This window comes from Coenobita brevimanus, unplaced genomic scaffold, assembly GCF_032717465.1.
Source record: "Coenobita brevimanus isolate Jiangsu-jjx unplaced genomic scaffold, ASM3271746v2 jjx.HiC_scaffold_295, whole genome shotgun sequence".
Taxonomy (NCBI): Eukaryota; Metazoa; Arthropoda; class Malacostraca; order Decapoda; family Coenobitidae; genus Coenobita; species Coenobita brevimanus.
In genome coordinates this window covers 60,620-74,823 of record NW_027643928.1, presented here as the reverse complement: position 1 = coordinate 74,823, position 14,204 = coordinate 60,620, and the positions used below count along the sequence as shown (strand labels likewise).

At 42.3% G+C, this 14,204-nt stretch overlaps 1 protein-coding gene across 1 annotated transcript; it reads right to left on the bottom strand.

Annotated features, from left to right (window-relative positions):
* Positions 1-1,536: 1,536 nt before the first annotated feature.
* Positions 1,537-13,093, bottom strand: LOC145390154 (zinc finger MYM-type protein 1-like). The gene is made up of 2 exons (XM_080265186.1): positions 13,003-13,093; positions 1,537-3,830 (listed from the first exon to the last, which is right to left on the bottom strand). The coding sequence occupies exons 1-2, from the start codon at positions 13,091-13,093 to the stop codon at positions 1,537-1,539; spliced, it is 2,385 nt and encodes a 794-aa protein (XP_080121312.1).
* Between the last annotated feature and the right edge of the window lie 1,111 nt (positions 13,094-14,204).

Sequence of the window (14,204 nt, the reverse complement as noted above, 5' to 3'; positions counted from 1 at the left end):
GAGAGGTATATGAGAGAGGGGGGTGTGAGTTGGGAGCAGGGCAGTGAAATGGCGGGGGACAGGGCGACTTGGAGGCGATTTGTTTGTGGCCACCCCAAACGGGATTGAGGCGTCTGGCAATAGATAGATAGATTAATTAAACCTTACTGGTATGGACAATGTAAGCATGACAGAGAAATATAATGGTAAGAAGATGATAGGGAGTCTCGTAAACCTTTGTGTGACCCCTCTCATTTTTGTAACATCTCAATTCATTGTGGCATCTTTTTATTTTGTGAAATCTCTTTATATTATGACATCTCCCTCCCCAGTCTGACTGCACCTTTTCCCTCCACTCCCATTACACCTCCTCTCACCTCATCTCCTCCCCAGTTTAACCCCACCCAGTCCCTCTTCTTTCACCTCCTGCTGTCTTCCAGAGAGAAAAAAAAAAAAGCAATTAAGGAAGCTTTTCCTATGGTGTGAGTCATCTGGACTTCATCTCACTATCTCTAGATGATGATGTTCTTGCTGCCATCAGATATTTTTATTCAGCTTAAGGTTCTATAACTGAAATGATTTTTTCAGGAGCTGTTTGGACTGTCATTCATGGACTTTGTCATAGAGGAGAAGAGGAAGTGAGAAAAAAAGTGGAACAAAACTCCACCTTCGGCCTTCATTCTCTAGTAAGTGTCTGAATGTGTCTGCATTGTTATGTTTTGGCTCTAGGCCCATCTGGACATGAATTTGGTGGTCCAGTTTTTTTTATTTTTTTATTAGCCAGAAAGATTGTTGGGAAGGACTGTTGCTATAAGTTGTTTTGGCAAGGGGGGACAGACGGATATGGAGGTGTTGGTGTGATGGTTGCGGAGAAATGGGTGGAATATGTTATGAATGTTATGAGAGCAAGCGATAGGATATTGGTAGTGAAAATTCTGTTTGGTAGAAGGATAGCTGTGATTATATCGGCATATGCTTCACAGCCAGGATTGGATGAAGCAGAGAAAGATAGATTTTGGGATGATTTAATGCATGTAGTGGGTGGTATGCAGGATGATGAGATAGTGGTTGTGGGAGGGGACCTTAATGGTCATGTAGGTGAAGCAGCACAAGCAGTGGCGGCGCCAGGAAATTTTCATTGGGGGGCTGAGGAGGGGCTGGGGTAAAATGGGGGGCGGCTTCACAAAATGTCATCAAACTGAAGTGTTGATGGAAAATTGATATGTACATATTCATAATATCCGAATGTACTGAGGTTCATTTTAGACACCTGTACTCTTTGAAACTGCGGTGTTAATGTATAACATTTCTTATCTCATCAAAAATTCTGCCAAATGAAATACATAAAACTAGCAAGGAAATTCAGATTAATGTATACGCAACATAATAACATTTATTATTTCCAGTTTATTCCATAAGATTGAAGTTTAACTCAATTAATTTAGACATCATGTGTAAGCAAGCAGTTAACATGACAGAAAAAAATTCTATGTTATGAAGTTAATACAATCTGAAGAATCAGAAGAATTTTTAAATCAAGGTGTAACGACTGTCACGTTACTTTAAAACTATGCGCCTGTTCTGGTGATTGGCAGCAAATGTGTCTATAATGGCATCAATGTTCAGCTGTTTGGCCCTCCTAGAATTAATTGATATTACAGCAAGGTTGCTGGTGCGGTTGTTGCCACTGCTGTTCCTCAAGTATGTCTTGAGGAGTTTCAGACATGAGAAGCTCCTCTCACAGGCAGCTGAGGTGACAGGGAGGGTCACTGCAATGCATACAAGTTTATACAGATCTATAAAGGTGTCCTTGTTTGACTCCAGCATGGCTGCGAGCTCAAGTGGTGTGGACACTTCCAGGCCATTGTCTCTCTTCCTAGCTATTAGTCTTGTCAATTGGTGGACCTCCACTGCAAGATCACCCTCTGCCACTCCATAACTGGCTGCCATTCCTGACAGCGCTTTTTTGTCCAGAAATGTAATGTGCTTAGGATTCAAGGCAGCAGCACCCATCAGAACATTACAGGCATCAGATGAAAATCGCCTGCTCAGCTCATTGAGCATTCTATCTATGATGGCATAGAAGGTCCTTCTCCTGGCATCTGGTATAGCTCCATCCGTCTGACCTGTACTGGATGTTATGATGAATTCATCCAGGTGTCTGGGAGCAGATCGTTGTCTACCTGGACGCTCAGTCTCAGTGCGTATCCCAACTACCTTGCACAAATCCTCAGCAGCCTCCTCTAACTCCTTCCAGGCAGCTTCAGTCCTCATTTCTGTCAGTCCAGACATGACAGACTGCATCAAGTCCTCTGCAGAGGCCAGCTGAAGGTCATGTGACTGGAGGTGGTTTGACAGTTGTTTGGTCATCAGTAACACTTTTTCCATGGCCATCAGAATTGTCACAAATTGCTGATCTAGCAGGATGCACAGGCCCTTTGCCTCAGTGGCTCTGTGTGCATTGTCTCCCTCCATGAGACGTTTCAAGGTTGTCACTATGGCAGGTAGGGTTCTTTTCACTGCCAGACAAGCAGCATGTTGGGAGGTCCATCTTGTGTCAGACAGTTGCTTCAACTCTATGTGCTGCCTTGTGGGATTTAATTCTTTTTGCACCTTTATAAATTCTTCATGTACTACTGACGTAGAGAAGAACTTGTACAAGCTCTGTATAGCCACAAAAAACTCTGCTGCAGCCTGGATATTGTGTACACAATCAACGAGCACAAGGTTGAGCCTGTGAGCATAACAGTGGACATACACAGCCTGTGGTACCTTTCTCCTAAACCTCTCCTGTATACCACTGATGTGCCCTGACATGACTGCAGCTCCATCGTAGCACTGGCCAATGCAGGCGTTGTGGTCAGTACCACATTTGGCCAGGGTCTCCAAGATCTTGTTGAGCAATGAGTCTGCATCCAGACCCTCGGCTGCTGTGAAGTCAAGGAACACCTCATGAAGGCTCTGTTTGTGGAGATACCTCACCACAATGGACAGCTGTTCTTGTTTGCTGACATCCTTGGTCTCATCCACCATTAGGGCAAAATGCTCTGCTCTTAGGACCTCGTTGCTGATGTCCTCTCTGATTATTGAAGCTATGATGGCGAGCAGTTCATTTTGGATATCGTGGTGCGTATATTTAGCATTGCCAGGACCACCACTCAGTTTCTTTTTGACAATGTCATCATACCTGGAAATCAGGTCCAGCAGTTCCAGGAAGTTACCTTTGTTGCCAGAATCAGTGTCTTCCTTGTGACCTCTTTGGGCAACATTTTGGCAGGCTGTGTAGAGCAGTACGTCTATTACTGCTCTAATGTAATGTCTGTTTTCCTTTACAGTTTTTTCATGGTTGGTAGTAAAAGCATGTAGGATCCTAGAACCTGTTGCTTTCTGCATCTTAAACTCTGTCCAAGCTTGCATAGAAAACTTGTGTCCTGCTGAATTAACATGAGACTTCAGAGATGAGGTTGCCTTCTTCCAGTTCCGAAAGCCGTCATGGGTGAAGGACTTCTCACATTTGCTTAAGTGTACATGACCGAAATGACGACATGCAAAGCAGAATGCAGCATCTAGGGTCGTGGAGTACTCCAGCCACGAATGATGATCACGCCAGTTCTTGTTGAATGACCTTGACTGGCCACTGTATTCTGTGGCTGGGTATCTCTTCAAGTCTGGACAGGTGGGACCACTATCTGGAAGCTGGCTCAGGTCCTTGGGTCCAGGTAGTAGTTTCTCACCATGGGTGTGAGAAGTGCCCTCTTGTGGCTGGGGTTCTGCACTAGCCTCACCTAGTAAGGCTGCAGACTCACAATCACGATCACCACTGTCCAGGTCCTCATTAACAGCAGGTGTGTCTGTAGGAGGATCATCATCTCACGGCCTCTTCTTGGGAATCTTGGGTAACAGGTAGCGTTCCATGATCAACTCGGCCTATGTGATCAAATATGATAAACCACCATCAGTTACTTTCATAAACAGGGAAAACAGCATAAACAAGCACACAGATCACAGAAGCATAAAACTGCATATTAGCATTACAACAGACCAGATATTTTCACACTATTTTATTCTTCCTTCCACAGCTTCTTATAATCTTATAGTAGCCTATATACATTTGTAAGTAGAAAAAAATCAACTTACACCATACCTGTAAATCAGTGCAAGACGAAAACCACAACTAATAAGCTCAGCTGCTCAGTAATTCAGTGTCTACTGCACTAAGCAATTAACAGCCAACAGACTCGGAGATCTACACACAACCGCGTCGCGTGGTAGACTGGTCTGGTAGCTGACGGGAATCGAACAGGAATGGCTCATCGTGCACTCGATTCGTGAATGCTGGGCTAGGCTAGGAGCCTAGGACCATGTAGGCCCTATAGCAGTGTGAATCCTTTACTTCATTTTAATCAAATATATTCAAATTTATTAACTTCCTGCCTCGAATTATGACATAATCGACATTCAATTATATTTCTGAAGACGAGATAATACTCGTACAGTCGTAATACACTAAAAGAATGGCTAATGTAGTTTAATAAAATAATGCTGTATTTTACTTTCACTTATCATTTTCATTATAGGATATGTAAACTAACCATCTGAATTACAAGAATTTCACAGAATATATTATAACATAAGTTACCCTTAGTATTAGAACTAGGCTGGAAGTTTTCCTTAGAAGTTGAGTCAACTGATAAATTTTCCGTAATTTCCGTGAAATTACTATAATTCAGAATCTGCTAAATGCTAACAGCTAAAAATAATAATCACGATTTAATCTATTGTCTTGAATCTTTTCCTAAACTTATAACACTTCGTTTCGTCAACTTTTGTGTATTATTTGTAAATAGTAATACAAAATTGAAAGTTCAAATAAGGGACGTCCTGCCTAAATTCGCCTTTGGAATCTGGCAATATTGGGGGCTGATGGGGGGCTTGGCTCATTATTGCAAGCCCCCCCTTGGCGCCGCCACTGAGCACAAGGTTATGAAGGAGTGCAAGAGGGATGTGCATATGGTATAAGGAATGCAGAAGGGGAAAGGATGCTCGAGTTTGGGGAGGCAACGGACATGATTGTGTGCGACACGTATTTTAGGAAAAGAGACAGTAGGTTAATTACGTATGAGTCTGGGGGAAATAGCAGTCAGATAGATTATTTTCTGGTTAGGAGGGCCGATAGGAGGTTAGTGAGGGATGTTAAAGTTATAGGAAGTGAGGAGTGTGTGCAGCAGCACAAACTACTGATTTGTGATATGGTGCTTAAGGAACGATTGATGAAAAAGGGGACTTATGTACCTAGGAGGAAAATATGGAAGCTGAAAAACCAAGTAGTAAGGGATGCCTTCTATAGCAAGTTGAGGAGAGTGGTGGCTGAACAGGGAGCTGTAGACAGAGGCATTAATGAACAGTACAGAGCCCTCAAGAACAATCTCTTGAGAGTTACTGATGTAACATGCGGTTGGGCAAGAGGACCACCAAGACATAAAGTAACTTGGTGGTGGGACGAGGGTGTAGAAGCTTCAGTTAAGGAGAAAAGAAGGCTTTTCCGGGAATGGAAGAAGGTTGGTAGCAAAGAGGAATTTTTGGCTGCCAAGCATAGGGCTAGAAGAGAGGTATACCAGGTACAGGGCAAAGTCTGAGTCACAGAGACTTTTAATTGATAACCTAAATCATGGGGAAAGGAAAAATATGATATTTAGGGTGGCAGGTCAGGTGAAGAGGGATAATCGGGATATTATAGGTGAGCAGTGTGTGAAGAATGATGAAGTAAGGGTACTGCTGAACAGTGAGGATATTAAAGATGCATGGAGAGAGCATTATAACCGGTTGTTGAATGAAGGAGTTTGACTGGGACAGAGAGGGTTTGGAGCCAGCAGATCCAGTGTCTGGCCCTTGCCCTTTGATTGATGCTGCTACTGTGAGTGAGGCAATAGGCAGGATGAGGGTGGGGAAGGCAGCAGGTGTGTCAGGGTTGACTGCCGAAATGTTGAAGGCCTCAGGCGATACAGGGGTGAGTTTAGTCACTGACCTGATAAATAGGATTATTTATGAGTGTGTTGTCCCAGATGATTGGCTGAAGAGTGTAATTGTAAATGTGTATAAAGGGAAGGGTGATGCCCTGGAATGAGGAAATTACAGAGGTATAAAGCTTTTAGATCAGATAATGAAGGTAATGGAGAGAGTTTTAGAAGGTATGATTAGAGAGAGAGTGAATATTGATGAGATGCAGTTTGGGTTTATGCCAGGTAGGGGGACCACTGATGCCATATTCATTGTTTGACAGCTTCAGGAAAAATGTATTGGTAGGAGAAGGGATCTTTATTTTGTTTTTATTGATTTGGAAAAGGCCTTTGACAGAGTCCCTACAGAGGTGGTGAAGTGGGCAATGAGAAAGCTTGGCTTGGAGGAGTGGCTGGTTAGGGTGGTTATGGCCATGTATGTGGGTGCTCACACCCAGGTGAGAGTGAATGGAGATTTGAGTGATGAGTTTTCTGTGAATGTTGGTGTGCATCAGGGGTCAGTCTTGAGTCCCATGTTGTTTATCATGGTACTTGAAGCCATTTCACGTGACTTTAGAAACGGACTCCCGTGGGAGTTGTTGTATGCTGATGATTTGGTTTTGATTGCAGAGAATGAAAGGGAGGCGGAGGAAAGGTTTAGGAAGTGGAGAGATGGTATGGGGCAAAAGGGTTTAAGGGTAAATGCAGATAAAACAAAAGTGATGATATCTAGGGTTGGTGGCGGTACTGTCAAAGACGAGGGAGAGTGGCCATGTGCAGTTTGCCACAAGGGCGTGGGAAGCAATTCCATCTTGTGCAGTGTGTGTGATAAATGGGTGCATAAGAGATGTAGTGGTATCAGAGGTAGACTACGAGATAATGCTGATTTTATGTGTACGGCGTGCCGGGGTGAGCAGGTGGAGATTGTCAGACGTGAAAGGATTGAACTTGCTGGTGAATCTCTTGAGTGTGTGGAAGAGTTTTGTTATTTGGGAGACATGTTGTGTGCTGGAGGTGGGGCTGGAGGTAGCTCTGTGGCTAGGGTGAGAAGTGGTTGGAAGAAGTTCAGGGAGCTCTTGCCTCTCCTGACATTGAGAGGGCTCTCCCTATGTGCTAAGGGGTCTTTGTATGCAGCATGTGTTAGGAGTGTAATGCTGTATGGCAGTGAAGGAGGAAGATATTCGCAGGCTCAGACGTACAGAAATGACAATGATTAGGTGGATGTGCAATGCGTCCCTGCCTCCAAGGCCTGGAGGGGCTTGGTTTACAATGGAAGAGTTGAGAGGTAGGATGGGACTGGAGTGTATTGGTGTTGTGATGAGGAGAGGTAGACTGAGATGGTTTGGACATGTGAAGAGGATGGGGGATGATAATTGGGTGAGGAAGGTGAGAAGTGTTAATATTGGGGGTGGGGTTATGAGGGGTAGACCGAGAAAGACATGGGACGAGGTCATTAAGTGTGACCTTAGGGTTAAGGGACTGAACAGGGAGGCTGCAATGGATCGTACAGCGTGGAGAGCCGCCATTAGGTGACCAAGGCCGACACATGCAAGCATGTTGGAGCCTTTAAAAACGAAAACGTGTGTATGTGTGTGAACCTGGTGGACTGAAGATTGAAATTGCTTGTGTATTTTACCATCACTTTGGTGGATAGGGAGGGGATTAGGGGTGTTTGTAGACCCAGGAGGGGAGCTGTCCAACTATACATGTTCCACACCATATGAAGGCATCCCTGTCCAGCATTATTCCTTGTAAAAAGAGCAGTTATATTCAGCTTACAGGAATTTTTTTTTTTCCCCTATCAGCATGATAGACTTAATTTATGCACGATAGTGCCAGGTGATCGGACTGATTACCCAAAGGTGATTTTAATCGTGTTACCATCACATGTTTCTGTTCACTTTATCTCGCTCAGTTTATTCCTGCCAGTGTCTTTTTAATTTTATTCTTAACATCTTCTAACCATTTTATTCTCAGCTTAGAATAGGCATTTCAAACTGGAGGTGCGATTATAAGTCCCGACTCCCAACATACGAGGCCTTGCTTGGGTTGAATAAAATCACATGATACTAACTAAAGATAGTTATCACCTGAGGGTCAGTGAATTAATCAAGGGCCTTGGATGAAAAGTGTTAATTTATAATATATTCTTCAGGTTCTGACATTGAATCTGCCTTATGGAAGCTTCATGGTCATGGAATCTCCGTTGTTGAAAATACCTGTTTTGACGGTCATCCACTTCTCAGTCAACTGCTTCCACTATCAAGTAAGTAGCCACCTTGATGATTTTGTGTGTGTGTGTATTTACCTACCTAATTTACCTAACTGTATTATACAGGATTTGCTCTAAGCTTGTCATGTCTAAGGTTAGATACCCTCTGAATAGACCTCGTATATGCATGCACATTTACATACACATACACATGCAGGCATATGCATGTACACATGCACATACAGGTCCATATACGTGCACATTTGCATACACGTACACATACAGCCAAATTTACGTACCATACTTATACACATATAGGCACATTTACCTATACATACAGATACAGGCACATTTATGTACACATACATATAGTCATGTTTTGATATGCATAGTCACATTGAAATTCACATACACAGAGCCACATTTATACATATGTATTCATATACAACCATATTTACATGCACATATAGGTACATTTAGATAAATACATAAACAGATAGAGAGATATTGAACACATACATTACCACACAGTGTAGAGTTGTGAGATGAAAAAAAAAAAAAAGAGAGAGAGAGAGAGAAAAGAAACGGTGGGATGAAGTCATACATTGTGACCCCAGGGATAAGGGACTGAACAGAGGCTGTTAGAAATCAAGCAGGATGGAGAACCATAAAGTGACAAAGGCCAACACATTAAGCATGTTGGAGCCTGTATAAACAAATTGAAACAACGCTGCTCTGTGGTGGAACTCTGAAGGTGCCATGAAAAAAAAAAAATAATAAGTTGTCTATCCTCCATTTCCTCTCTTTATTTTTTTCTTCTGTTTGTTTAGCCAGGGAAGAAGGAAGCAGAGGCTGAAAGCCTATAAAATTGTTCCCTTCAGGAAAAAATAAGAAGTGATTAATTCAAAATCTGTTCATTTAGATTTTAGAGATACCAAGACACAGTGTGCTGAAAAGACTGGCGGGAAATACAGGAAAAGGAAGACAGTTCCAGAGTTGACCTGTTGCATTCATGAAGGACTGGAAGTATCTGTTAATTCTTTCATTAGAGTTGGACAGAAAAGACTCATTAAATTTAATGGTGCCATGACTCATTCTTAGATCTTTAGTGGAAAAGTTTCTAGAGAAAGGAAAGAAGTTGTATGCGGCTTTCATGGATTTGGAGAAAGCATATGACAGGGTGGATAGACAAGGATTGTGGAAAGTATTAAGAATATATGGAGTAGATGGGAAGTTGTTGAATGCTGTGAAGAGTATGTATGATGGTGCTAAGGCTGCAGTGCGTGTTGATGGTGAACTAAGTGAATTTTTCTCTTTGAAGGTTGGGTTGAAACAGGGATGTGTCATGTCTCCATGGTTGTTCAATCTGTACATGGATGGGGAAATAAAAGAGGTACAAGGTAAGGTAGTGGATGTTGGAGTGCCCCTGGTGAGAGAGGATAGAGTTTGGAAACTCCCTGTACTGTTGTTTGCAGATGATACTGTGTTGTTGAGTGAAGACGAAGGGGAGCTGCAAGGCTTGGTGGATGAGTTTGGGAAAGTGTGTAAGAAACGGAATCTAAAGGTGAATGTAGGGAAGAGTAAAGTGATAGTCTTTGAGAGAGGTGAAGTCAGTGAATGTACAGCGAGGTTGGATGATGAGGAATTGGAAAATGTGAGTACGTTTAAGTACTTGGGTAGTGTGATGAGTAAGGATGGAGGTTTGGAGGATGAAGTGTTTGAAAAGGTACAGCAGGGAAGAAAGGTTGCTGGTTCCTTGAAAGCAGTGATAAGAAACAGGGAAGTGAGCATGGAAGTGAAAAAGTTACTACATGACAGTATTGTGATACCAACTCCAACGTATGGAAGTGAAGCTTGGACGTTGTTGGAAGGACACAAGTCAAGAGTGAGAGCAGTGGAAATGAGTTATTTAAGAGGACCCTGTGGAGTCACAAGGAGAGACAGGCTGACGAATGAGCATATAAAGGAGCGTTGTGGTGTTGATGTGGATGTGATAGGAAGTGTTATGAGGAACACACTGAGGTGGTTTGGCCATGTGGAGAGGATGGAGGGTGAAAGACTGACGAAGAGAGTGTATGTGAGTGAGGTGGAGGGGGGAAGAGGGAGGGGGAGGCCAAGGATGAGATGGAAGGATGGGGTGGAGAGGTATATGAGAGAGGGGGGTGTGAGTTCGGAGCAGGGGAGTGAAATGGCGGGGGACAGGGCGACTTGGAGGCGATTTGTTTGTGGCCACCCCAAACGGGATTGAGGCGTCTGGCAATAGATAGATAGATTTATTTATTTTTTTAGTTTTACGCTGTGTCCCTTTTTGTCAATAAGGGCTAAGGTGTTGCCCCTGGGTAGGGGACTTAGGTTTTTGGAGTGTGTAGCACTTTATGACCGGATACCCTTCCTGACATCTACCAGTGACCCTTGGGTGGATTCGAATCTCTGACTTTTGGTTCAGAACGCTCTAACCCACTGAGCCATGGCAGCTTCAGTCATCATCATGGCTAATCATTAATATGTTACAGAATCATGAAAACCATTTAGAATAAGGCCCTAATTGCAAAACCCTTGTATAGCAGTTGTTCCCAACATTTTCCATTCTATGACACTGTGGACAAAATGCAATAACTTTGTGACTGTCATCAACATCTTTTGAAGAAGAAAGCAACAAATTGTTGCCTGAATCAATGTGTTGGATGTGAGATTTTAAAAAACTCATAACTTGAAGTGGTCAGTCATAAGGTAGAAATTGTATTTTTTTTGTACTAACTTGAATATCAATGGCTGAGCCATAGTAAGGGTACAATATGGGTTGATCTTTCATGTGGATATGATTGCTCTGCTTTGATCGGTGCTTGCCATCTTGGAAAATTCTGTTTAGCAGAGACAGGAAAGTGAAAATGAGCTTGCTGATATTTGCTGATGGTAGGGTAGTATCCCATTCCCTCCCAAACATTAGTCATAAACTTATCGTCCCAAATGTCTTTATTAAAAAAAAAAAAAAAAAAAAAAGGTATAGTATGAAGTTCTTTCTCCAGTGACTGCAGATACTTTGAGATTAGTGTCATGAACCCTTCCACATGAAACTAAGGTGTCAGGATATCCATAGGATTATTCTTGACCCCCCCCCCTTACTTTTTAGCATAACTTTGTTCAAGTAGATGTGTTTTAATTACCTTTGATTGGTAGTTGTCATTTCTACACCAAAGAAAATCATCTACAGTAATCAAGATAGAATACCTAAGTGATTGTTGGTACATATGGAGCTAAGTTAGCATTTTATTTAATCTGTTGCCTGAAAATGCTCTGCTGATAGATGTTTTTTTTGGGGGACCCACATTTTGAGGAGCTTATTTGTAACTGTAAATACCATAGCTAGGTCTGGTGCTCTTTGATGAAGTAAAGAAGGTACAGAACCTAATCACACAATCTTTGCACTACTGTATACATGAATTGCACAAGAAAAATCAAAAGAGAGTTGGTACAAACAGCACAGTAATGGCAAACATGGCATGAGCCTCCATTTATCATAACTGACATTTGGCAGTGGAGAGATAATGGAGAGAGATGCCTTCATGCAGCAGTAAAAAGTCATCCCCCAATTTCCCCGTTATACCCCAAAAGAAGGATGTTGGACTTAAGGAGAAGGACAGTTTCAGCCTGCATTCCACCAGGTTTATATTTAAATGAGCTTGGAGCAGCAAGAACAACAACATAGTGGCAGTTATTAGCACTGGTGGTGAGTCAGTAACTGCATGAAGACTTCTGGATTTCTTTAAATGTATACACTATATCTCATAACTTTTTTCATGTAACAGTGCCCTTCCCCCTTTCTCTAGGCAAAATGCATGCAAAATGACATTCCAGTGCATCCCTACTAGCATCCATACTTCCTCTGTCAGATGCACTGCTCATAGTCATAAAATGTATTTATCTTCCTTCATGAAATTTCTGTCTATCTATCATCCAGTCCTACATTGCCCCATGAGGAGCGTAGGAGCCCGGGGCTAGGCAGTTGGTCCCGACATTTAAGATGAGAGTGACCAGCCTCACTCATTCCAGAGTGGCATTACATGAGCAGTCAACCCTAACCACCCCTTGGATATAAACATTCACCGGCTCAATCCAATTGGAGCGCATAATTACCCACTAAACCACCAGGCACCAAAATTTGGTTATATGGTTACCACCCAGCGTAGTAAATGGTTTCATGAAATTTACTGCTTGTAAAGTATGGTTGAGTGTTTTGTTATAGTCATAGAAATTCAGTCTTGTTGGTTTGAAGAGATTTGACAGACACCATGGCCCTATGTTATGGTAGTTTGGAAGTCCACATTTAATGCACGCCATCAGCTAGTCAGAAGTGGCCAAGATCCATGCAGTGGTCTGGTGAACTAATCACAACAATATTAGCAGGTAGGAAGCTTGAAACATTCCAGAGAGCAACAGTGAAACTAATTGGGATGACAGCCATGGAGAACATCCATAGTCTTTCAGCTGTGGCCATAATTGGTCTAAGATGTCAGAGAGGGAAGTATCCAGCAGGTAATATTATATAGATTGGAAAAAAAGTGCTGTCAATGGATCGGAGGCAGGAGTCAGAAGAGGAGACCATTGCAGAGTCCTGGACCTAAATGGGGGGGGGGTGGATGGCCCTATGACATATGAGGCCCCTAATAACATAGTGTACCGAACGCCACATGTTGAAAATGGAGAAAAACGCAGTTAAAGTTGCATTACTTTCAAAATGCCATAACTTTAGAACTAGTGAATATTTTTTAGTGCTTTTTTTTTTTTTTTAGCATGAAGTGTTCCTGAGCTTCTTACTAATGTTTTGTGCCCACATCTGTGGCCTCCTCACTCTTTTTCTGTTATGAGAAGGACCAGCAGCTTTTTGTTCACTACTAGAGTCACTCATGTTCTCGAGACAATGAGAAAAAACACCAAAACAGCTCTGAAAATAGCCAGTTAATCCAGGCAGTGTTCTAGGCCGGCTGGTAAACAAAAAACTGCATCACATGGCAACAGATTCCCAGATCACAGTTGCCAGTATCTTGCTGAACTCTCTGCCTTTTCCATTTTCTGTACATTATGGCTAACTTACCCTTAAAATCATGCAATTTTATGCTAAAATATTCCATTATGTTAGAATGAGGTACAAAAATTAATAATGCCATAAAAAAAACTGCATGACTGTGAGCATAAAATAATGCTAGTACTGTATCTGATAACACCAGACAACACCTTGCTGGGAGGCACTTGGTACATTCTGTGACCAGCATGAAGGCTTGTCAATCCACTGAGGTGAAGCGGGCAGTGAGACTGTGTTACAGAAGGGGAATTAGGACCCTAATGCCATTTGCTTTCTGTACCTCGTGGTTGCTTTCCAGATCAAAGAGGGTTTGGGCTACATACTGGTATACTTAACTTGGTTTCGCTTGCAGTGGCGCTCAGTACACTATGTTATTAGGGGCCTCATATGTCCACAGATAGCATGATTGAAAACTTCATCATCAGAATGAAGTTGGGGAGGAGGGGGCAGAGTCCTCGAGGGTAACTGATGTGAGGAACATAACCTACCAATGCCCCTTTGGTAAAAGTGATCATCTGGTTGTTGAGATGGAAGTGGTGGGAGTAAGGGAAGGAGAAAGGGATGAAAAACACAGGAAGAATAGATGCAATTACGGGAAGGCAGACTTTCCTTCCCTGAGGAACTTTTTCCAAAATGTAGACTGGATTAATGATCACAAATGTTGACGAGAAATATGAGTTTCTGATAGAAGTGTATATAACAGGAGTTAGTAAATGTCCCAATATTTTCCGCAGTTATGGAAAGGAAGAAAGAATGGTTTAACAACAGATGTAGAGTGGCACATGAAGCAAGAAAAAGAGCATAGAATAAAGTGAAAAGAAGGTACAATATAGTGAAAGGGCTTGGGAGGAGTACAAGCAGGTAAGAATTGAATATATATGGGTACGGAGAGAAGAAGAAAGGAAATATGAAAAAGATATTGTAACTAAATGTAAAA